This window comes from Leopardus geoffroyi, chromosome D3, assembly GCF_018350155.1.
Source record: "Leopardus geoffroyi isolate Oge1 chromosome D3, O.geoffroyi_Oge1_pat1.0, whole genome shotgun sequence".
Taxonomy (NCBI): Eukaryota; Metazoa; Chordata; class Mammalia; order Carnivora; family Felidae; genus Leopardus; species Leopardus geoffroyi.
In genome coordinates this window covers 81,351,500-81,377,631 of record NC_059339.1, presented here as the reverse complement: position 1 = coordinate 81,377,631, position 26,132 = coordinate 81,351,500, and the positions used below count along the sequence as shown (strand labels likewise).

The window sequence follows — 26,132 nt, the reverse complement described above, 5'->3', positions numbered from 1 at the left end:
TTATTCTTCATGAAATGTTTATTTTTGAACACTTTTCCATTCACAGAAAAGTTGCAAAGATAATACAGGGAATTCTGTATACTACTAACACATTTTCCCCAGTACTAACACCTAACATTATCATTATATATTTGTTCAAACTAAGACGGCAATTAATTGTTAATAACTAATCTCCATATTTCGTTTGGATTTCACTGGCTTTTCCATTAATGTCAACCTAAGTATTTTTTTCTTAAACACTCTGCAGAAAGGGTGGGAGCTTCATTTTACAGCGGTAGTTTCTGAACTATCAAAATTACACTCCTGAGAAAATTCTGGCTTATCCATATATCACCTTTGTGAAGATTTTTCTTCACTCAATGAGGCATGTGAACCATAAGTGACACTGATAATACAGTGACCAAGGAGTTCCGAAATGGTAAGACGCTCAATTGAATAACATAGCACTTCTGAAATGTAAATAAAAGTCACATCAAGACAAAATGTTAAGTGGTAAAAATGGCTGTATAGGTATGAAAAAATCACTAGAATGCATTATTTCAAGGCTTATCGGCTAACACTTGACTGTGAAAAAGATACGAGCTATAAGCTGATTTTTATTATAATTGTGCTTTTTTCCTCTCTTGGTGCACTTTCCACACTGTAAAATGGTCTCATTTGGTGAGAGAGATACATGGTTTAGGGGGAGCAGAATCTCCCGTAAAAGAGGATGCTATTGGTTCTGTTGTGCCTGATGAAGAAGAGGAATGGGTGATTCGCATTAAATTCAACGGAGGGGAGTCTGCTTCGAAAACTCACCTCACTCCCGGTGCCGGCTGAAGCCTCTGTACCTTGTTCATTTATTTCTACAAAAGACTTGTGGAAAACATTGGACAGAAATAAGTTTCTGTCCATAGACATTCCTGAGAAATCAGCTTTGCCCTGGTTAAAGGCGTCGCTCATGCCCATACTGCTCAGGGTCGACTTGAGGTCATAGGTCTCTTGGAGCGTGAACTTGGGGAGATACAGCTGCACCTCACACAGCTCCATCATGTCTGCGCTGGTCCACCCGCTCAGCCTCTCATAGGTGATGGCCTTTTCCAGCTGCGGGGGTGGAGCAGGAAGGAGAGAGTCAAAGTAGAGGGAGGAATATTGGGTGGGCGAGGCCTCGGGATAGAACATAGACGAATTACCATCACGCCCGTTACCCCGGGTAGCAGAGCACACACTTTTGAAAATTATTTCTGTAATGAAATGCTTCACACTGTTGACCTACAGAATCTTTGTTTTGCAACTTAGTAGTTCTCAGGATACAGGGGAACTAGACTTTGATTCAAAATGACAGTACTTTTGCGTCACCTGGGTGGCTTAGTAGGTTAAGCATCCATCTCTTGATTTAGGCTCAGGTCATGATCTCACAGTTCGTGAGCTTGAGCCCCACATCAGGTTCAGTACTGACAGCATGGATCCTGCTTGGGATTCTCTCTCTCTCCCTCTCTCTCTCTCTCTCTCAAAGTAAATAAATAAACATTTAAAACAATGGCAGCACTTCTATAACAGTAATGCAAGACATCAACTACACATGGAAATGCAGTAGAAATATTCATTTAGATTCTGTCTACGCAAAAGCATAACCTTTGGAAGAAATTGTGTGCCAGGGTACAAAAAAAACACACATTTGTTACATTAACATGGGAGACAGTTCTTTGAAAACAAAATCTGAGATAAGATAAAATGTCACAACAATATGAAATTAGTCACTATAAGCTATGCGAAAAAGAAGTGAAGGAAAAGTAAAGAAAGGAAACTCGCCACATCTTAAGAGTAATGTCTTTTTTAGTGTAGTTTTGAGAGTGTTTATCTCCTCTTTATATTAAAATTTTTTTAAATGATAAATACATATACATCCATATGCATAAGGATATATCTAAAAAATGTGCTTTTTAAAAAATTTTTAAGTGTATTTATTTATTTATTTAGAGAGACAGAACACAAGCAGAGGAGGAGCAGAGAGAGGGACAGAGAGAATCCCAAGCAGGCTCTACCCTGCCAGCACAGAGCCCAGTTCGGGGCTTGAGTTCACAAACTGTGAGAACGTGACCTGAGCCGAGATAAGGAGTTGGATGTTTAACCGCCTGCACCACATTTTTAAAAAATAGCATGTTTGTTTCAAAACACTTGCTTTTGCTGCTCTGAGAGTTTTCTACACCCAAGCATTGCTGTCGATTACATACTTGTAGATGGTGTACATTGTTAATCTGACAGCATATTCAGCTCAGGAACCTGCACTCTTAGGAGGAAAGGCTTATCTTACAAGGGTGTGAGCCTAATGGCTTAGTGTCCACACTTGGTCTTATTTTTACCATCCTCTCTGGCTTCACAAATCTTATGATACAATTTGGAAATCTTTTCTACCTTCTTGCAGGACTGTGGAAACTTTTAAGTATAAAGAATCTGGCACACATGAGAAGTTACGCACTGTGCAAAGAAAGCCAGGCCACTCATTGCATGAGAGACTAATGTTCAATTTAAATTTACAAATGGCTCAGAAACATGGTCTGACCAAAGTTCTGTCCACCATAATAGAAATTTGGCTGATAAACAACTTAAATAATGCTTGAAGGTGGTCCTGATACAGACTATTTCTCCTGAAGACTACTTACATGATTAAAAAAATTTTTTTTTAAGTTTTGGCAGTCAGTATCTTATTTAAAAATGTATATCTAAAGCTAGATTGATGCAAGCGATTAAAAAAAAATTAGCCTCCAATTAGGTGGGCTTTACTAGAGGGAGAAGAAAGACCCAGACTGATTGAAAGATAGATCAATGCACACAGCTTTGTGACAGGCACTCTGTTGCTCGTGTGGCTGTTTGTTTAGCTACCCAATGCTAGAGCCTGTAGATTCCTAGCCTTTCTGAGGATAGTAATACCAAACTGACAGACTTTTAGAAAGCTTAAATGACACTGTGAAGGTAAAGTCCCTAGGGCTCCAATGTGTTGGTTGCCTTCCTCTACAGGAATCAAAGAACAAGGAGATTATGTCTTATATTTACCCCCAGAGCAGTGAACACTGAAACCACCTTCACATCAGACAGACTGTACCTGATCCAGTCCTTCGATATCTTCTGGCAGCAGGATGAGCAGGCTAAGGTCACGGCTGTTATAGTAGAGTTGGAGGCCCATGGCTTGTGGCTCTTCAATGTGAAAAGCTTGGAGTTTTGTTTTCATGGACATCATTTGCACTGGTTTGCTTATACTCTATGGGAAGTAAGTAGCAAAGATTGGTGTTCCACCAAATCTTTAAATTATTTTTATCATAATTAGTGCCCAGTAGTCTGAGATACCGGTAAAACGTGATTCTCTGCAAAATGCTGAATAAAGTTATTCAGACCTTGCTTTCTGGAAATATGTGTCCCAGTGGAAGCCATTATCCATAAGTGGTGTGGAAGTTTCTTTTGTGGCAACCTCTGTAAATCATAGCAAGATGGATCCTACTGAACACCTAAAAAACTATATAATCTTATGTAAACTATGTAAATGTCAACGATTCAGAAACTGAATAAGGTGTATTTCACATGCAAGCCATTTGAGAAAGTAATTTAGTGTCATAAACACTGCAATTTATTAAGAGAATAAAAAGATAATAGACTAGGAGGAAATATTTGCAAAACACATATCTGATAAAGAGCTGGTATCAAAACATACAAAGAACTTTTATAAAGTCGATGATAAAACAACCCAATTTTACAATATAGGCAAAAGACATGAACAGATACCTCACCAAAGGAAGACACATAGTATTTGAAAAGATGCTCAACCATATGTCATTAGGTAATTGCAAATTAGAACAATGAGACACCACTACAGACCTTTTAGGATGGCTAAAAGTCCAAAACACGGACAATATCAACTGCTGGCAAGAATGTGGAGCAACATGAAATGTCTTTCTCTATCAATGGGAATGCAAAGAGCAAACCCCTTCAGAAGACAGTTCTTTTGATAGGTTCTTACAAAGCTAAATGTAGTATTACCGTATGATCCAGGTGTGCTGGTATGAGTGAAAAACTTATGTCCACAAAGTCTTGTGCACAAATATTTATAGCAGCTTTATTTATAATTGCCAAAAACTTAAAGCAACCAAGATGTCCCTCAGAGGGCGAATGGCTAAGCAAACTGCAATACCTCCAGTCAGTGGAATACCATTCGACAATAAAGTGAATTGATCTATCAAGCCGTGGAAAGACAGGGAGAAAACTTAAATACATATCGCTTAGTGGAAGAAGCCAGTCTGAAAAGGCTACATACTATACAATTCCAACGATATGACACTCCAGAAAAAGTAAACCTGTAGATACAGTAAGAAGATCAGTGGTTGCCAGGTATTTAGGAGGAGGGATGAGTAGGTGGAGTACAGGGCATTTTTAGGGCAGTTAAACTATTCCGTATGATACTATAATGGCAGATCCATGACAAAAAGCATTAGTCAAAACCCATGGAACTGTACAAGACCGAGTGAACCCTAAATGTAAACTATGGACTTCAGTTAATGAAAAGGTATCAATATTGGCTCATTACTTGTGACAAATGCACCACACTAAGGCAAAATGCTAATAATAAGAGAAATTATGTGAGTGTGGGGGGGGGGTGTAAGGGAACACTACTTTGCTCTCAATTTTGCTATAAACCTAAAAATGCTCTTTAAAGTATCCATTTTTAGTAAAGACAATGGTAAAACAAAAACAAAACCCTGCAATTCAGATATTGGGAAATATGTCATTTATCCATTCTATATGGAGCTAAATGGCAATCACAAAGCCCCACCCTTCTGCTAATGTAGTGGCCATTTGACTAGAGCTGTTCGTTCAGGATACTTCATGATTGTTTCGGGGATGAGCACATGAATGGCACAAAATAGAGTCTTCCCTGGGAGCCTTCTGTTAGAGCTAGCAGCAGACTTTATCTACCAGGGTTTCGAAGCTAGAAGACTGACAAAGGGGCAACCATATTCCCAGGTCGTGTGGATAAATTGTATCTTCAGTATTAGACTCCCTGGACCTCTCAATTCCTCTCAGTTACACGAACTAATGCTAATACAATTCCCATTTCACCGGAGCTAGTTTGGAATGCTATTTTTCTCACTTGCAACTGAAAATTCCTTGTGGATATACTAAGCCAGGTAACTATCCAGCTCATTTCTGGCTAGTCTATTTGATTACATGTTCAGTCCCTTCCCCATCTTTATCCCACTGATTATGTAAGAACCATCTATTGTACACATCCACGTGATTGCTGCAGTAGGTCCCTGGCAACACTGTTTATGTGAGATGAGCCACTCCAGGACCAAACAGCTCCAAACAAATGTTGGATAATCAATTCCTTTCCTGGGAATTTAAAATGAGATCTATCAGAACGGTCTCTAAAACAGAGACAGTGTTGTGAGTAGACAGATTGTGCCATTGTGGATGGGGAAGAAGGGAAAGTTAGACTTTAGCATGGTGTAAGAATGATGGGAGAAACAGAGTTGAAAAGGTAGAGACTGAGTCTTGTTTCCACTCAAGTTCCAAGGCCCAGCCACATCCCAGCCCTTGGATTCTATGAGATCTATCTGTCACCTTATATTAGTCTCTCTTTTTGTTGCCATCGGTTCCTATCACAAAAATAAGCATGATGCATCCTAACGCTAGGAGAAAACTCAATGAAAGAGATGAGATTTTAAATTTGTATTTCTTTTACTTTTGGAAGTGTAAGAGTTTGGGAGAAGAGAGTATTTCTCTGGTAGAACAAGAACAGAACTTATAGTGAAGAGTTGGGGTGACAGTTCTGGTAGGTTTCTGACTTAGACATGACTCCAGTCATGTGACTCCAGCCACTTAGCCACCTGGGAAATAAATATAATAACTACCTTATGTACTCTATCCTAGCCGTAGCAAGGACTGAGTGATAAATCTGGGAATAGTCTATTTTAAGAGAAAAAAAAACAATGAAAGGGGAAATCCCAAGTGTGATGGATTTGGGAGCTTTTAGTTCAGCCATCCCTGTCCTGGTAAGAAGCAGAGTTATAGGAACACATAGTCAGAAAGAAGAGTGAATTTACACTAGAATCTCCTTCACAATGCCGTGGAAAAGCTCATGCTGATTATTAAGAGATTTCTACCTTGTTTATTCTGAAAGGCTTTTCTGTGGTATTTTGGACTAAGAACTGATGTTCCCAGATTCCTTTAAAGTAAAGGGCGTTCACCAGAACCATTCTGGTTGCAGAATTCACAGCATCATCAGGTAGGAGATTCACAATTTTTCCTAAAAGAGCAAGAGAACAGATTACAAATGGTATCATTGCATCCTGGCAATATGCCACACTTATAAAAATAATAATTATGAGATACTGTTAAGTGATAATATCTCATATCCACCAATGATCGAAACTGGGATGTTAGCACTGATATAATATTACTAACAGAGCCTATTTAAATTTCATCTATTTTTCAAATAAAGTCCTTCTTCTGGACCAAAAATCAACCCAAGATCTCAAGTGGTGTTTAAGTGTCATTTCATCTTAATCCCTTTGAATCTGGGACAGTTCTCATTCATTCTTTGTCTTTCATGACTTTAACATTTTTGAAAAAAGTTTGGTGGCATGTCCCTCAATTCTAGTTCAGATTTGTCTGATGTTTCGTCAATTGTTTCCACCGAGAAAGATGCGTTAGTTCCTAACAGCCAATGCCTGTAAATGCAATCTTATTTGGAAACAGGGTCTTGACAGATCAAATCAAGTTAAAATGAGGTCATACTGGATTAGGATAGCTCCAATCCAATGACGGACGTCCTCACAAGAGGAGGAAAATTTGGACATAGACACAAAGAAAGCACAAGGCTTTGTGAAAACACAGACACGGGACAGACATAAAGAAAAAATTATTTGCCAACCGAGGCAGAGATTGGAGTGAAGTGTCCATAAACCAAGGAACTTTCAAGGATTGCCAGCAACCACCAGAAGCTAGGAGAGAGACATGGAACAATGCCTTCCCTACAGCATTTAGAGGAAGCATGACCCTGCTAACACCTTGATTTCGGACTTGCAGCCTCCAGAGCTACGGGAGAACACCCTTCTATTGTTTGAAACGAACCAGTGTGTGGTAATTTGTTATGGCAGCCCTGGGAAACCATCACAACCACGGAAGTGTTGTTGTGTCTTTCTCAACGAATCATACGAGGAAATATATGATGTTCATATGTCCCATTAGTAGTGATATTTACCTTGATGATTTGATTTCTACAGGTTTCTCAGTGTAAAATTATGACGTCTTCCCTTTGTAATTAATAAGTATCATGTGGGGAGATACTTTGAGACCATACAAATTTCCTGTATTCACCAAACTTTTGCTCACTGATTTTAGCATTTATTGATGATCTTGACTGAAACAATTATTACTGCAGTTTTTGCCAAATGGTGATTTTCAATTTCCACTATTCCTTCTACATTTATTAATTGGAATTCTACTATGAGGAAGAACTTTCCCATCTCTTTCTTTTACTTAGGTATTCAATAATTTATATCCCTATAGACGCATGCATATTTGTTTTATTCTGTGTCTTATAATTTATTACTATCATTATTTATTTTGTTTCTCAAACTCTCCCAGATTTGGCTATTGGGAACTTCCTCAGCTTGGCTCCTATGTCCATTAGACATGTTCCCAAACATTTTGAGCACTTCCCTACATTCTGGTACCACGGTATATCCTACGGTTTGTCTGGTGCTTTCTAGGAACCCTGGTTACTTTTTTGAAAGGATGGCTTTTAGAAATCAAGATGTGAATGTTAGCTATGCTAATTACTACTGGGGTGTCATTGCTCAGCAGGGAAAGCTAGGAAATACATATATTATACACACATCTGTAAATATTTTCATATCTATATAATTCTCTTTCTTCTTATCTGTTAAAGATGAGGAAGTCATATTGATATCACCTGTTTCAATCCAACACTGTGGGGTTTATGCTCACCTTTGCTTTTCCTTATTTGTAATTCCTTTCTCTGTCAACTAGAAACCTGGACCTTATTATTATTCCCAATATATTTACTTATTTGCTCAATCCTAGAATATACGTAAAATAGGTTCAGAATGGCTAATCCATTCTCCTATGGAAAACAAATTTGATAACTAGGGTACAAGATTTGTATACAGTTCCCTTTTTTAAGCCTTAGATTGATTACGTAATGAAAACATTGTTTTACTAGAACAAAGATTTGTTCAAAAGAATAATTCTGAAATGGGATTGTAAGCCAAGAAAAGATGCTATTGAAGGACCGGAAGTTTTGAAGAGAAAATACAGATGGATTAGACTGATAGGTGAAGCCACAGTGTGTATGTGCATACACACACACACACACACACACACACACACACACACGAGGACTACTGAGGAAGTCCAAGTGTTATCCAGGGAGTTGGAATCTCAAAGGCCATGAGCAATGGAGCTTGTTGGGAAAAGGGGAATGTCAATAAGATTGAGGGAATTATTTCATTCACAGCAATTTTTCTTAGCCTTGACTGTGAATTAGAATCACCTGAGGATTTAGAAATACTGATGCTTGAGCCTCCCTTCCAGAGACCTGAATTAATTCACCTGGAGTTGGGCTTAGGAATTATTAGATGTAGTTTCAGTAAATTTAGTTTCACCTATAGTGAGGACTGAGAGCCACCGGTTTGAAGACTTTTGGTCTATTGGCCTTTTATACCTCCCTGCGTGCCAGCAATGGGTAGCAAATATGTTAGCTTGCAGGTTAGTGCAGTGAGTAAGGACGCTCCCATCACAGTAGGGTTAGGACGTAGAGGGATTGCTGAATTGCATTTTTAAAAAAATAAGGATTATATGTAACACTTGTAATAAAACTTTTAAAAGTAAAGAATAACTAAAATTAGGGGCGTCTGGGTGGCTCAGTCAGTTAGGCGTCTGACTCTTGATCTGAGCTCAGGTCATGATCTAACAGTTCTCGAGTTCGAGCCCTGCGTTGGGCTCTGTGCTGTACAATGTGGAGCCTGCTTGGGATTCTCTCCCTCCCCCTCTCTCTCCCTGCTCCCCTCCCTCAAAATAAATAAATAAACTTCTAAAAATGTTTATGAAAGAACAACTAAAATTAGGTCTACTAAACTTCTCAGTTTCCCTTTACTTTTACAAATGAAAAGTAGGTCTGGAAAATGATAGTACGTGAGTGAAATTTAATAAAGCAACAGTGAAACGAAATCCAGAGCTCTGGTCTTCCATTTCGAGTGGCTTGCTGGTCAACTGACTCCAGGTAGGGGTGGGAGAGAAGGAGACACCTGATTTGTAGCCCGTGTCTGTAGTGTCAATATTCTCACCCTATTGATTTCAAGCTACCAACGTGAAGTCACTGAAAGAGGGATTGGGAAGAGATGGGTACAGACAGCCAATGGGCTCCGTGAGCCTGAACTATGCCACATGCACCACCTGCTGCAGTCCTCACAGGGGGCACATCAGAAGCACCTGTGTGGCTTTTTACAAAACTTGTAGAGATTCCAGTAGATCTGAGGTACGACTTGGACATGTCTTTTCAAAACGAGACAAAACAACATCTCCCTCATCTATGAAACAGACATTTCGATTTTAACAATTAAATTTGAATTCGATTTTAAATGATAATGTCAAAACTTAAACACGTTAGCATGTTTTTCTATCTTATGAAACACAGCCTATTAAACTTAATTTAAAATGTCTTTGATGGTTCAGCATGGGGAGGCCATCTACATCCTTTTTTTTTTAATCTTCATTTTTGCACAGAAGCTTTACATTTTAAAAGTTCTGGTTCATTTTTAACCAATTACTCTATCATGTGATAGACCCGCGGGTGCAAATAGGGAACGTATCGAGGATTGGGTTTGCACAGACTTATCTCAAGTTGACCAAGATCCAGATGATGTAAGCTTTATTGCATTGTTCCCCGGGTTCATACGCTTTCAAGGAAACTAGCCTCTTGAAACCTCTAACCACATGTTAGAACATGTACAATATAATTATTTTACAAAGGATGTAAAAAATATAGTTAAATGCAACTTTAAAGTAACACACAGAGCCAAATTTGACCAGGATTTTCCTACACTCTCGAGAACTAACGTCCACCTACTGGCTCGCTCATTGCACGCGTCCTTGGTAGTTTTAGGTATTGGGAAGGACAATCTTCGAAGATTTTCAGGGTTAAGTCCTGCTGGGCACCGAGTTATTAATGTGACACTAGAGTGCGCCATGTGCCAAGCAGATGATAGATTTTGAGATTACAAACACGGAGACAAACATGGATTACCAACCCCCACTTTTAAGGAGTTTATAGACTATAGGGAAGACAAATCAGAAAACAATTGCAACATTTAACAACACTATCATTGAGTGATACGTGTGTGTCCAGCGTATGTCCCAGTGATATGTGTGTGCTGTGTATGGCCCAGCAGTCCATATGACTCCTTGAAAGATGACCTATTCGAAAGCAGAAGGAAAGAAGCTTCCTTCAGGTGGCTCAGAGGGAACGCAGTCATGCCAGAGTTTCTAGCAACTTTTCTTTACGGATGTGCAGAACTCTGCCTCAACAAAGTTCCTGCCTAGCTGGTTAATTCCTTACCTTATCTGATATTGAATAGCCCTCAAATAGCAGATGTTTGTGTTCAATATGTAATGAGAAAATATAGAAAGATTACAGCTTTCTTCCTCTTTAGAAGAGTCCACTTCCCCTCTCCCTACCAGACCACATAATAGGCACTGGGTTAGGAATTTGAGACCTCAGATTTAGTTCAGCCCCAGACTAACCTTAGGCCCACTTCTGTCATATTGAGTGCTTTTGCCTATATAATCCCATGTGGTCCTCCTGCTAACTGAAACAGTGCAAGTACTCAGTAAAGACTAGCTGACCTAGAATTCGAAAAACAGGCTTACTTTTGGATGAATCCAAATCAGATGTAAGTTAAGTAAAATGGTCACTCTTGCCTCACTATAGCTTTTGAGTCACTAATACAATGAAAAAGGAACTGAGAATTCAGGGCTGCCAACTTCCTCAGTTTAGTTCAACAAACAGTAACGTTCTGAACAACTGCTATGGGTGGGCCTGCCGTGTGTTAGTGACTCGCCTCGAATCAGGCAGCATCATTGCACTTGGGTCCTTCAGTCTAGTAGGGGAGGCCTCAGCAGTTAACTTCAATAACAATATGGCGCCTGTCAAGGTAAACTTTCGCACTGAGTACGATGTGAACAAAGAGGAAGACGCTTAGCGAGGCCTGGGAGCCAGCAGCTTCTTGGAGGATATTACACCTGAGGGAAGCCTGAGGGGTTATCCCATGCCAACAGAGGGGCTGGGAGTGGCAGGGCAGGGCAGGATGTTTCAGATAGAGGGAAGAGCTTACGCAAATGCACAGGGTCATGAGGTGGCACAGGGAGTTCTGGAGACTCTGTGGCACTTGGAATTCCTGAAGTACAAATTCTGAGTCAGAGAATGACAAGGGTTGAAGTGGGGAGACAAGCAGGGCTCTAGGGGCCTGCTGGGCCTTTTCTGTCAGTTTAGGGAGCTTGAACTCATCCTGTGGGTCATGGGGCACCATGATGGTATTGGGTTCGAGAGTGACATTATCTCCCTGGTCTAATTCACATTACAGGTACATCTTCTGGGTGGCTGACAGGAGATGAGATTTGAGGGAAGCAAGAATAGAGGCAGATTATTGTATTAGCACAGATAAAGGATAACCAAAGCCAAAAGCAGGGGAGGAAGAAACTGGAAGGAAAGGTGAACTGAGAAACATGTAGGAGAAGGCAAAGGAAAGGGGAGAGCTGAGAGCATCTGTCAGATTTCTGGTGTGAGCAAGAGTGTTCCTGCCAGCGCAATCACTGAGATGGAGAACGAACACATGAGGAAGACGAGGTGCGGCAAAACCATTCTGAGGTGTGACTTCAGGTCTGTTGAGTTCGAAATATGTGGGGCCCTCAGCAGGCATGTCTGGCAGGTATATATAATGAACACCGAAGTTCCGGGGGTACGCCTAAACATTCCACATACTCGGATGCCATGCTAAGGCTTAATTATTAGTAGTCATTAATAATTACATCTTTTGCATTTCTTTGTGAGATATAATGGACCGTCAACAGTTATATCGATTTAAAAGGCAGCTTGGTCTGTTGAAATGAGTTCAGACTTGGGAGCGAAACTGACTTAGATTGGAATCTTATCTTGCTCTTGTCTCTGAAGATTTCAACTCTGTGATCTTGGACAAATGAATTTCTCTAAAGCCTCAGCTTCCTAATTTCTAAGATAAGGATTACAGTAAAAGACTGCTAGGTTGTCTACGAGAGTCTTTCTACTATTTCCTTTTAGAAATAGAACACTTGTGTTGTTAATTTTAGCCATGCTGACAGGTGTGAGGTGATATCTCATTGTAGTTTTCTTCTGTATTTCCTTGATGATGAGTGATGTTGAGCATCTTTTCATGTGTCTGTTAGCCATCTGGAGGTCTTCTTTGGAAGAATGTCTGCTCTCGTCTTCTGCCCATATTTAACTGGATTATTCATTGTTTGGGTAAATTTGATAAGTTCTTTATATATTTTGGATACTAACCCTTTCTCAGATAGGTCATTTGCAAATATCTTCTCCCATTCCGTAGGCCGCCTTTTAGTTTTGTTGATTGTTTCCTTCTCTGTGCAGAAGTATTTTGTTTTGATGAAGTCCCAATGGTTTATTTTTGCCTTTGTTTCCCTTGCCTCAGGAGACATACCTAGTAAGAAGTTGCCACATCCAATGTCAAACAGGTTACTGCTTGTAGGATTTTAATAGTTTCCTGTCTCACTTCACACCAGTCAGAATGACTAAAAAATTAACAACACAGGAAACAACAGATTTGGGGGAGGAGGCGGAGAAAGGGGAACCTCTTGCACTGCTGGTGGGAATGTAAACTGGTACAGCCACTCTGGACAACAGTATGAAGATTCCTCAAAAAGTTAAAAAACAGAACTACCCTACAGTCCAGCAGTTGCATTACTGGGTATTTACCCTAGTAAATTTTTGAATAGAAAAATATAATTTGAAGGGATACATACACCCCAATGTTTATAGCAGCATTCTCAACAATAGCCAAATTATGGAAAGAGCCCAAATATTCATCAACTGACGAATGGATAAGGAAGTGACGGTATATATACACAACGGAATATTACTCAGCCATCAAAAAGAATGAAATCTTGCTATCTGCAATGAGTTGGATAGAGCTAGAGAGTATGCTAAGTGAACTAAGGATCAGAGAAAGACAAATACCATATGATTTCACTCAGATGTGGAATTTAAGAAACAAATGATAATAGGGGAAAAGATGAGAGAGGAAAACCAAGAAACAGACTCTTAACGATAGAGAACAAACCGATGGTGACAGAGGGGAGTTGGATGGGGGGGGTGAGTTAAATGGGTGATGGGGATTAAGGAGAGCACTTGTTGTGGTGAGCACCATGTGTTGTATGGAAGTGACGAATCACTAAATTTTACACCTGAAACTAATATTACACTATATGTTAGGCAACTGGGATTTAAATAAAAACTTAAAGTATTTAAAATTAAAATTAAAAAAGAAATAGAACACTCAAATTTTAGGTGAGCATGCGGCTACGCATCTAAAAACGACATCTTAGGGGCGCCTGGGTGGCTCAGTCAGTTAAGTGTCTAGCTTCGGCTTAGGTCGTGATCTCACCGTTTGTGAGTTCAAGCCCCACGTCAGGCTCTGCGCTGATGGCTCAGAGCCTGGAGCCTGCTTTGGATTCTGTGTCTCCCTCTGTCTCTGCCCCTCCCCTGCTCATGTTGTCTCTCTCTCTCTCAAAAATAAATAACCATTAAAAAATTTTTTTTGTAAAGTTTATAAAAACGACATCGTATAGGGGCACCTGGGTGGCTCAGTTGGTTAAGCGTCCTACTGGCTCACATCATGATTACGCAGTTTGTGAGTTCGAGCACCACATCAGGCTCTCTGCTGACATTTTTTAAAATGACATCTTATAGATCTTTATTACAGCAAGTCTAGGGGGCCAGCTATCCCAGTTCGCCTGGGACTGAGAGACCTCTAGGCGCTAAATCCAGGAAAATCTCAGGCAAATCAGCACAGGTTGGTTACCGAAGCATAAAATACGCCATGTGACTGACTTTGGGATATGAGTGAAACTGTTGTGTGAAACTCTCAGGTCATGTCCTTAAGAGCAAAGAGGCTTTCTTCTCCCCATTTCCTACTGACTATAAAATGACAAACATAAGAATCATCTTAGACGTAAATATGAAAGCCCTGTTTTCAGCATGGCAGAGCTGACCCACTAGTCTGGGTCTCCGGATGGCCTCATGGAACAGACTGCTTCTTTCCATTTTGACTATTATGTGAAAGAAAAATGAGCTTCTATCCTATCATTAAGCTACTGTATTTCAGGTCTCTTTGTCACAGCAGCTTAGCCCTCACTCTAACACATGGCCTTATTTTGAAAATTACTTAAAATCACATGACATTTTTAAGGCCACAATTTTGTTATTAACTACTAGCTATTTTTCTTTAGAAATCACAAATGTAGCAGGGTCCTAAATTTCCTTTTTGCATCTTTCTACTTTTTACCCCTGGACTTCTCTTTAGATTTACTCAGATATAAGAATTCCTTGTCTACTTAGTAAAGAGGGTATATTGACTTTTAAGTTTTGGAAAAGACTAATTGAGAAAGCTGTGGATCTCAAAATCTTGGGCATGAATAGAAAGACATGTTCTGAATACCTAGAACGTGACCACAGTTCTACTTACGAAATACACATACTTACACTCAATGCAAACTCAAAAAAAAAAATACAACAATGCTTGGAGAAAGTGCTCTGTCAAGCACCCTGGTGAAAGCTTACCCTCAGTCTGGCTTTCAACCCAAGAGTTGATCTCCTTTCGGACTTGTCCAGAAGCTCCCACAAAGTTAACAGACTGTGGCTCCGCACCAAAGTATGTTTTCATGTCTTCTAAATATTTCTGGAAGATATAGGTAATATCTCCGTCTGTAGAGTTTATCCGAAACTGAGAAATCAAGTCTACTGATGGACAGGTGCAAACCCCCACCTCGTTGCCCCTTTCTGTCTTTCCATACTCCCATTTTGGTCGAAAACTAAATACTTCCTCTCTAAATCTGGATGGGCGCTGACTCGCCAAGCAGAAGCCCAGATGGGGAGGGAGGCCTGCCTCCCACAGTTCCAGAGTGTCCATGCCCTGTATTTATTCATGCCTATGAAATGGGGCTGGAATGAAAAGAGACAGGATTCTAGGAATCCCAGGACTGACCCCGGTGAGCAAGAGTTTTTCGCGGTTGCACTTGGCTTTCTATAGCAGAGATGGAGCCTAAGTGAAGCCTGAAGGGTCTGGCAGCTGGCCCCTGGGACTCTGAGTGCCCATGAGCCCGTGATGGGCCCCTGAGGAAAACTCTACACTGCCTTGGAAATTGATCGGTAGGCATGGCCGGAGGTTCAGAGGGCTCTCTGAGGGAAGAAAGCTGGCCTTTCGGCCTTTGATGTCCACCCTGATGGCAGTCATATAAGTGGGCTGTAGGGTTGCTGCTTGTGGGAGCACCTGCCTCGGGAACACAATTTACTCCTCAGGACAGCTGTCATACTTCTTATTTTTATTACTTTATGTAGGAATCGTGTGCAGTAAAAAAAAAAAAAAAAAAAAAAAAAAAAAAAAAAATGAGTTAACTCAGCTTCCAGAAATCTAAATTCTGTAGAATTTATAATCTGGTAAAAAAAAAAATTGAAGAGTCACAAGGCACCATTCTTTGTCTCGACTCATGGCTTCTGATCAACCTGTGTGAGCACATCCAGGGCTGGTGGACACTTTAAAAGATGTATCATTTTGTATCTCTGTGTCCTTCTCATCTCTCAGTGCCCACCGGACTCAAATACCTCCTGCTTCTGGATCAAACCCGAATGCACACGACTACCAGTAACAAATGTCTTTAAGACCTTGTTTGGATGCTTTCACGCCTTTCGTAAGAATAACAAAGCCCAAGTCCTGAACTTCCCAGAATTCACTGACTATGGTCAGGGATAGCACTACTGGGTACCACAAGCTCGCTTCATCTCTTATATTGTTATCCCTCTACCCTATCTGATCTCCTTCCTGTTTGCCCACTGGGCACCCGCTCTCTTATGAGATGGGCTCTGAGGAGCCTTTGAATCTGAAGCAAGGATGAAATCATGGTCTGCATTGAGGGGTCTTGACCATCAGAGAAGGAGAGAAGTTGGTATTATTCTATATTAAGAGTGTTTCCTAAAGTCTCAAAAGTCATGTTGTGACATGACTTGTCTGATCCCGAAGTCAGCTTTGCTCTTGAGGCCACAGTCTGCAGTCATACGTCCAGGACGAGTACCTCCTTTTGTTTCTGCAGATTAAACCTCCTGAGTTACTCCACTTGTTTGTTCCACTTCCTGTGAAACAAATGCTAACCCAGAGATGAGACAAACCACGTTTCGTGTTCACAGGCTGTTCCTCGAGTGTACCCCTTTATTCTAGACGTAAAGATCCGATCGCTAGATCTGGTTTGAGACTGATTATTGGTTTCCGTTACAATTAGACATTTACGGGTGCTCCAAATGGTTGTTTACTAGAAATACTGACCACATTTGTTAACTTTGTCCCTGGGATCTCTAGAGAAACGTACAAAGAGTTTACTGATTGGTTTGCATGGCTCTTTCTTTCCCATCAGCTTAAAACATGTTTGCACTTACGGTGTGAAATGGGTAAGTTTGCTCTCCATACATCGCATTGGCTGTTTTAAGAGTGTAAGCATTGCTGGGATTGTTGATTTCCGAGATGAGTGCTTGGAAGTGAGAGTGTATTTCTTCAACCTTGCCCAAACCGAATTCCTTTAAAAGAGAAGGGATTAGTCAAATAAAAATGTCCAACAAAAACTGTCTATATATGAACAACCTGTATTGAACTGAAATGATTTGGTGCACTGCATACAAAAGTTGAAATTGATTGCATGATGGACAAAAAATGTCTTCTTTAACGTTATCAGTGCAAGAATTTAAAAGTTTTTGGGGCTTTGTTTTCTTCGCATTTAGTTTGGAAAGGCAAGAACAAGTTTGAATATGGGGCAGTTTTGAAAGGGAAGAAAAAGGTGGAGAGAGAAAAAGGGAAAGAATATGACCCTTCCAAAAAGTGTACACATTTTTGTATTTTGGGAACTTTTCTATAATTTTCTGATATCTAAAAATTTTTAATATTTATTTATTTTTGAGAAAGAGAGAGAGTGAGAGAAACATGAGTGGGGGAGGGGCAGAAAGAGAGGGAGACAGAGAATCCAAAGCAGGCTTTGCACTGTCAGCGCGAAGCCTGATGTGGGGCTCAAACCCATGAACGGTGAGATCATGATTTGAGCCAAAACCAAGAGTCAGATGCTTAACTAACTGAGCCACGCAGGCGCCCCTATGCTACTTTCCTAAGAAAAGTTACCTATTAAAGGGTGCTGAAATTTGCCACAAAAAGACACGTGCTTCAAGTGTTTTCTCCTTGATCATAAAATAGATATTAAAAATAAGACATACCATCTTTCTTTTCTTTTCACTTTCAGGACAAGATTTGTTGTCCTGGTCTCTGAATTGAAGCACCTGTCATTTGAACAAAAAGGCAATATGTGAACACACTTTGCAAAGATGTAATCATATGAAATACTTATCAGTAAATACAAGTCAGTCATTCTCATCCATACAGAACATATAATTAATTAACCCGGGGAGGGCTCTGATTTCAGTTAAATAATGCGAATGGATGAAGTCATCAGTGACTTTTAAATAGATTTTTGAAACTCCAGTTTAAGTAGCTGGTCTCTTTCTTCCAATACTCTTTATAGGACATTGGAGATGATGTTGGGAATACCCTTAGAGGTAACATTCCCTCGTATCCCCAAGTTTTATTTTTTTTATCTATGGCTGTTTTGAAAACTAGGTGTTCTGTTGAGAGCGTCATTTAGACAATCTCAGCAAAAGCAACCATTGCTCTAGTTATCTAGAAAACTGAGGGATTTTAGTTGTTTATTCTAGTTCAGTGTTTCGGTTCTCATTGTGTACCCCCCCCCCCTTGACATTTATAGACACACTCTTTGTGTTCACCACAGCATTTCCTTTGGAAGTTAACAAGGAGGAGGTGCACATGCTTGTTTCCTCTGAAGTGTGCAACAGTAGAAAACAAGGTGGTAATTCCATCTCTCACATCCTGGACCCAGTTTACACTAAGAAATAAAGTCTAGTTTACCAAAGGTTATGCTGACACAAAGTAACAGACAGGGGTACATGAACAATTCCATCTCCATTGCAAACTGAAGCTGTTGATATTTAACTAACATTTAAGCAAAGCAAGGGTGAGAAACACACAATAAGATATTTATGTGAAATGGACCCAAATTGGAGTCCACCTAAGATTGCCTATCACATTAATGGTTAAACCTTTTAACAATTACTAATGATCAATAAGTCATGAACGAGGATTTTGTTGTTGTGTTTAAACTATACAATATCATGTGAACCAAAAGAATAAGAATGATATCCTTGGCTGAAACGGACAGAATATATATTCTGCCTATTTTACTCAGGATTACTGGCTGTGCCCTTTTCCATATTTGGCACAGAGAAAACTACCTTGAGTGGAAATTCTGTCACTTGTCCTTTTGATTATTGCATGATTTAGGGCTGGATTTACTATTTTATATTTTTTTGTTTTAAAACACACACATATATTTGTATGTTTACACATTTGCACACATAAACACATATATGGATTTTTAATTATATTTTTGCGATCTATGGCTATACTCACGGGTACACAAACACACACACACACACACTATGCCTGAAGATGCTTACAGCAAATCAATAATTGTTTATATGGTAATATTGTTTCATTATTTTAATGCTCTCAATGAGCTGTTTAGGATCATTCAGACAATGAGGGATTGAATGAAGACACAACCAAACAAATCACAAAGAATAGAATTCACTTGATTTTTCTATTTGTGTCTTCAAGAAAATCCTTCTGAGATCGGAAAGATGATGACAATATTTAAAATATGAGCCATTCAAATACCATATGATTTTGCTCATCTGTAGAATTTAAGCAGCAAAAAAAGGAACAAAGGAAAAAGAAGACAAAACAAAACAAAGAAACAAACAAACAAAAAACCAGTTCTCTTAATTATAGAGAACAAACTCGTGGCTGCCAGAGGGGAGGTGAGTGGACGGATGGGTGAAAAAAATAAAAGAGATTAAGAGCTCATTTTGATGAGCACTGAGTGATGTGTAGAATTGTTGAATCTGAAACTAATATAATACCATATGTTAACTTCGCTGGAACTAAAATTTTAAAATAAAATGAAGTATGAGCCATAACTTCTTGAAATATATTAATAATCAAAATTAAATTGTTTTTGATGTTGAACCAAACTTGATAATGTTATTGTTTCTGTCTGATCTTGCTAAAAAACACAGGCTCTTACATGGTTTCTCAAGCAGCAGTTTTCTAAGCAATTCTCTTTCCAAGACTTCTTTTTATGGCCTAAGGAAACGTTTAAGTGTCTCTTTTGTTTTGAAGGATATGGCCATACAATGGAAGCTATTTGGATTTCAGGAGGCAAATGATGATAAGAGTCAAAGAAAGCATTTGGTTTGAGGGCCACAGAGGATGGTCTCCCCTACTCACCTGGGCTATCTGGGCTGCAGTGGTACCCTGGGTGCCAAAATACACCATGGCCAAGGAGGTTGAGATGCCCCAAGGAGAAAAGAAAATATTTTTGCCCTCAGCAGATTCAGCTATCTTTTTGCTAAAATCCAGGGCAAATTGGTTGATTGATTTCACTAGAGAGTCCATTGGGAAAACCTAAGAAAAATAAAGTAGGGATGGAAAACTTGTTAATCCTCTCCACTTATTTTACTTCTGAAAAAAGGATTTGTTGGCAGACAAAATATCTCCCTTTAATCACCCCTTCCTGCCATGACAAAAATAAATATTACCGAATTCGATTTTATATAGTATATAGAATGCATATGTTTCTATCCATTATGTACATATATGTTTCCATTCATCCTTATACGTGTACCTATTCATGACAGCTGAATGAACTGTAGGAAAATTCCACACCAACACTATCCGTTTACATACTAGAAAACTGAAGTCCAGGGGCACCTGGGTGGCTCAGTGGGTTAAGGTCAGGTCACGATCTTGTGGTTCGTGAGTTCAAGCCCCGCGTTGGGCTCTACGCTGACAGCAGGGAGCCTTGGGATTCTCTCTCTCTCCCTCTCTCTCTCCCCTTCCCCCACTCAGGCTCTAAATAAATAAATAAATAAATAAACTTAAAAAAAAAAAAAAAGAAAAGAAAACTGAAGTCCAGAGAGTTTAAGGGAATTGCTCAAATTTTAGCATGAAGGCATAACAGAGAACAATAGGATGCTGTCAGTTGGCGGCTCCGTGTTGAGAAAACCACAACGAAAGAGGTAGTGGAACCAGGTCTCCGGCGCTGTTAGCCCTGTCCTTCTTTTCAATGCACCACGTGACTGCTGACTTTCCGCAGTAGATGAGAAATCACTATACATCGTTCCAAGAAACTTTATGCTTTTTATCACTTACCTATCGCCCATATTTGTACACGTTTTAACCCTATTTACTCATTCACGCCGTTATGTGTGACATTCCCAGTTCCTGGAATGCCTTGATCCTCCTTGACTCTATTAAAATCCAATTCTGTTCGAAGTTTCTCTTTTTCTTCAGAAGCTTTAAGGGTATGTCCCACAACCTCATTTTTTGCCCCTTGCTTGACATTTCTCACACCACTAGCTCTGTCTTCGTATGTTCAGAGCTTTCCAACTCCAGAGGAAGTTCCTTGAGAGTGAAATTTTCTGTATGTCCAATGACACCTTGCTCTGGACTTCACACAAAATGGAAGCTGACAAATACCTGTTTATTACTTCTTTACAATGTCCGTTGTTTGGCCTCCAGCCACCATACTTCCTTCATTTAAACTTGAAACCACACACAATTTAGTGGGAAATGCTCTTAGAGAAGTAAGGAACTCCAGGCTCTTTGCCTTTACTCCCACTCACTTGAGAGTCTCTGAAACTGGTCTTTTTGAACAAAAGAGCTCAGGTTTTCTCATTTTTTTAAAAATTACATTCAACCTCTAAATTTCACCTCGAATTACACTGACATTGTAAGTCTTTTAAGGCTTGGGTTCTATCAAAAAATAACTACTTCAATCTGTTGTCATTTTATAGCCAAATAATTTCTCAAACTGGTTAAGTGATGAAACATTAATCAAATTCCTAGACCTAGAAAATCCCAGTAGTGCCAATGACTGTATACAACTTCATCTTACACTAATATCACCTAGCCCTCAGAACTTTAGAAAGGCCAGGAGTTCTCTCTGGTCAAACAGCTGAATCAAGGGAGAGGCATGTGTAGGCAAAGTTTTGGTTTCATCATGAATTGGATTAACGGTGATCCCACTGAAATCCCTCCTAACCGTAGGCTTACATCTAATTCCAGACTCTAACTCCTGCCTCAGTTGTAGCTTCCGCTCACTGCTGAAGATGATGATAATCCTAGGCTAATATTACTTGACTAAAGAAAAAAACCACAACCCGGGGGTTGCAGTAATTCGAAACTTGCCAATGTCTATTTTTTTCTTGATAGATCCATTGCCATCTTGGAAATAACCTCCTTGGTCTCTTTACAGCTGTGTTCATTCAAATGATGCTTTGTTTACTGCCTCTATATCAAGCTTTATCTCTTCAAATCTCATGAATTACGTTCACATGAAAAATGCTTGAGTCTTCCAAAACGTACTGACCATGAAGGGAGGAGAGAGTAATATCTTTGGGCCTGAGATCTTTGTCTTTCTACCTATGGTTTACAGTTATTCTAGAGTTTAATTCTTTGTAATGAATTCCTGAAAACAATAATTTTCTCTAAGGAAAGAGCTAATTTCTCGTGCAAAGTTAATATCCCGTTATCTTCAGCTTCATTAATTCTCTTGTTAATATCATCATTAATATACGAGGTATAGCCCAGAACATGAAAGAACAATTCCTGCCATTTTGTTTTAACAAAAAACCTTGTAGAAGTGGTAATCCATTAGTGAAATTTGACCCAAGAGTAGAAAGTACCTTCTGAAGGACGCAGAATTTTAGGATGATATTTTACAGGAAATAATTGATCCATACAAGGGTTAGACAATGATTTTTTTCAGGGAAGAGTATAAATGTGTAGGTGGGAATCCTACTATGCTATTTTCAGAATAAATTATTCTTCTGCAGTTTTCAAGAGTTATAGCTGTATCAGCTTACATGTATATAAATATATAAAAATGTAACACATACATTATATATGTTAAATATGTAAACTTCAACCTGTCAAGGGCTTAAAGAAGAAGCTGGAGAACTATGAAAATAATAAAAGGACAGTGTCATTCATCAAAATATCACATCATAGATACACACAGTCCCAAAGAACCTCCAGTCCCCTCTAATCCAATTGCCTTGTTTTATCTGCTAGGCAACTAAGGCCCAGAGAGGTTCAATGTGCTGCCCCGTATGCACAGCCAGCTAAGAGCAAAGCTATCACTGCAACCCCATTCTCTGGACTCTGAATGCCATTGCTTTTGTCATCTCATTGTCTTTAAGATTTTAATGGTAAGGGGCACCTGGATGGTTCAGCGTCTGACTCTTGATTTCTGCTCAGGTCATGATCTCATAGTTCATGGGATCAAGCCCTTCGTCAGGCTCTGCGCTGATGGCGTTGAGCCTTCTTGGGGTTCCCTCTCTCCCTCTGTCTCTCTCTCTCTCTCTGTTCCTCCCCTGCTGTGCCTCTCTCTCTCTCTCAAAATAAATAAATAAACAATAAAAAAATATTTTAATGGTAAAAGGGAGAGATTGTGTGATGAAAGAAGGTGAACAGGAGGAGGAATAAAGGAGAGAAGGTGGTGTGAAGGAGGACAGTGTGGGAAGGATCCTCTCCCTGTTTTCCATAAGAGGATACTCAACGCTCCTTGCCTTCCCGGTGATACTGATGATACTGCCTACTTTGTGGAGCTGTGTCTACCAGAAGATAACATGTCCCTCCACCACTTCTATATTCACCCAAAGCCATTTTCTAGGGGAAGCAATAGTTTGGGGTGTTTCATGATGAGTGCATAGTGGAAGATTGGGGCTTAGACTCTCCATGGAAGAGAAGGAAGCTAACAGTCCCTAGCGTGTGGTGATCAGGACAGGATGTCGGCTGGGAGATCAGGGACGAAAGCCAGACCGGTAGTTCCATACATTAATGAGTGGCCTCAAATACATGTTGCCAGGCCTCTCTTCTAGAAGGGTTAGAAGGGTTGGGGCTCAATTATTCTAACAGTACTCTATTTCTCTTTGCCTAGGTTGACGGATACGGAGGTCGTCCATCTAGAAATGTGACCAAAGGAGATTCCGTTTACAGTTTCACCATTCCTGGTAAAACAGTAACTCCTTTTAAATGAATGCTCTCTCTCCCCCTTTGCCCTCTTTCCCCTACAAACTTTGAAGCAGATTGGGGTTAAATCTGTCTGACTCGCACAGAATTCTTGAGGGGATGAAGCTTTCTTTACTTATTATTTCTGTCTGAGGGAGCTCTTGATCATTTGTTACTTACCGAGGCACTTCAGCAAAGAAGGGGAAAATAAATAAACACTTTAAAACAAAGAAAGTTTTACCATACCTTGTTTTCTTCCACACGAGCAGAACTGGCAAGTGGCTCCTTCTGTAAGCGATTATGGCTGAGTTAAGTAACTTATAACTGTAGAAATCTTCTTTAAAAATTCTAGCACCTCCCTTTTCTTAGCCCCACCCTCTGATTCACTCTCAGAAGCCCAGACACTCTTTCTTTCAAGTTTATCTTGGCCTAGAGCTCAAATAAAAAGACAGAGCTAGATGATTATGGTTTTGCCTGAATTACTTAATTAGCCACATTTTCCACATCTGTCCGCATGTAGAGACCTGAACGCTGACAAATTGTAACCCACACTTTCCTTGCTTAATCTCTTCTCTAGGCTGCCAACTGGCAGCAATTATAGTGGTTTTCCCCAGTAGTCTTCTTAACTAAAAAAAAAAAAAAAATAGAGGGGCACCTGGGTGGCTCAGTCCATTAAAAATCCGACTTCAGCTCAGGTCATGATCTCACAGTTTATGAGTTTGAGCCCCACATCAGGTTCTCTGCTGTCAGCATGGAGTCCGCTTCAGATGCTCTGTCTCCCTCTCTCTCTCCCTGCCCCTCCCCACTCACTCTCTCTCTCTCTCAAAAATAAACATTTAAAAAATTGCAAGAATTAAAAATTTTTTAAATAGAAAACTCCAAATTAGTGGAATGGTAATGGGCAGTAAAACAGAAAATATTATGGGCGAAATATTTGCTGTTAAATCGTCAAAGCTGCTTTTTTTTTTTAAGGTGCCGTGTGTGAGAGGCATCCGAGGAACATTGGTCCTCTTCTCCCTTGGCGTGTTGGTGCGGAACCCGGGCATAACTCCAACACGTTGGATGTCCATTCTCCCACCCCAGGGACAAGGGGACTGGATCAATGCTTTAGACACAGTCACTGAGTCGGATGCTGGTTCATCATTTTTTTAATTTTCTTTTACTTCTTCCTATGAATGTCCCCTCACTCCTCCGTATTTATTCCACAGGGAAAACAATAGTTGTTGTTTCATTTTCTACCGCTGTATGCCTGTGCTTGGCAAGGTGGTGAGAGGAATGGAGAGCAGGAAGGACAGGGGGAACATTCCAAAGGGATCGAAGGAGAGAAGGAGCCTCTCTACTTATGACAGATTTAGAACGTCCTTCATGCACTTTGCATTTGTATCCCCATGGGACACACGTCTTGTGGGAACCTGGCTCAGTGTGTGACATTTGAATGTTGGTGGGGAACCCAGCACCGAGTTTTTCTCTGGACTTCACTAGAGAATGTGACCTGCAGTGGGAAATTCCGTGGTGCCTGCCTGACGTGTGCCGAGCAGATAGTATTATCCACTGGTGCCTCCAGACTATTTTCAGCTGAAAGTATCACATGGAGGCTGGAGATTAAGGGGGCTTCTTTATCTTGACTGACAGCAGTTCACCAGAGAGTGACTTGGGCTGCGTTAACGCACAGCGTGGAGACTGGCTGTAGTTCATGTTGCACTAAATGCATCAATGCGGATTTTGCCAAACTGGCCAAGAAATTGTTTCATCTTCAGTAAAAGTCACAGGCTAAGTTTTGCTCATTTGTTTCCCCTAGCCCATCTCCAGATCCCTTTCCCACTTACCTCTCAAAGTTCATATAGGTATACTCTCCCTGTCATTAAAATAATGGTTGTGCGTTATTCTGATGCCTGTTTGGGGGTGGGAAGGGAGAGAAAAAGAGGTAATAGTCTCCTTAGTTAACCATACAATATTATTAACCCAATTTTGTTTGTTGTTATTTATGGCCTGCCCTATGTATATGTGACGACATGTACAGACATTTCTAGTAGGGATGGAGAATAGGAACCATATGAATGGGGAACAAGAGTGAGAGGGATAGTTTTTGCTCTGGGATTTTTATGATATTTGGCATTTAGACCATATGAATGTATTAGATATTCCAAATAATTTTGAAACAGAAATATTGAGATGCCTCAATATTACTCAGATAGGAATCCAGGAAGAGCACAGATAGAGTGGGCAGAAACAATGAGTGGATAATGGCTGTACTATTCCCTTTGCTTTGCTCTAAGAGAATAGTATAAAGACCAGTGGCTTAAACAACAAACATCTTTTTTCACTTTTCCCACTTTCTGGAGGCTGGAAGTCTGAGATCAGGATGACAACATGGTTGGGTTCTTGGTAAGGGCTCTCTTCTTGATGGCTGTCTACTCTCTGTGTCCTCATATGGTGGAGAAAGGAAGCTCTGATCCCTTCATCTCCTCATAAGGACACCAATTACATCATGGGACTCCACCCTCATGACCTAATCTAACCATAACCACTTCCCAAAGACCCCATCTCCAAATACCATTACATTAGGAATTAGGGTTTTAATATATGTAAGTGGGGGTGTGGTGGGACACAAACATTCGGTCCATAGCA

General features: G+C 40.0%; 1 protein-coding gene across 1 annotated transcript; it reads right to left on the bottom strand.

The window, feature by feature from the left end:
- Nucleotides 1–23,874, bottom strand: SERPINB10 (serpin family B member 10). The gene is made up of 8 exons (XM_045457574.1): nt 23,751–23,874; nt 19,719–19,895; nt 17,573–17,635; nt 16,751–16,888; nt 14,885–15,002; nt 6,135–6,277; nt 3,083–3,238; nt 1–1,083 (listed from the first exon to the last, which is right to left on the bottom strand). Exons 2-8 carry the CDS (start codon nt 19,884–19,886, stop codon nt 679–681), a joined length of 1,191 nt encoding a protein of 396 aa, XP_045313530.1. The 5' UTR covers nt 19,887–19,895; nt 23,751–23,874; the 3' UTR covers nt 1–678.
- Nucleotides 23,875–26,132: the final 2,258 nt, after the last annotated feature.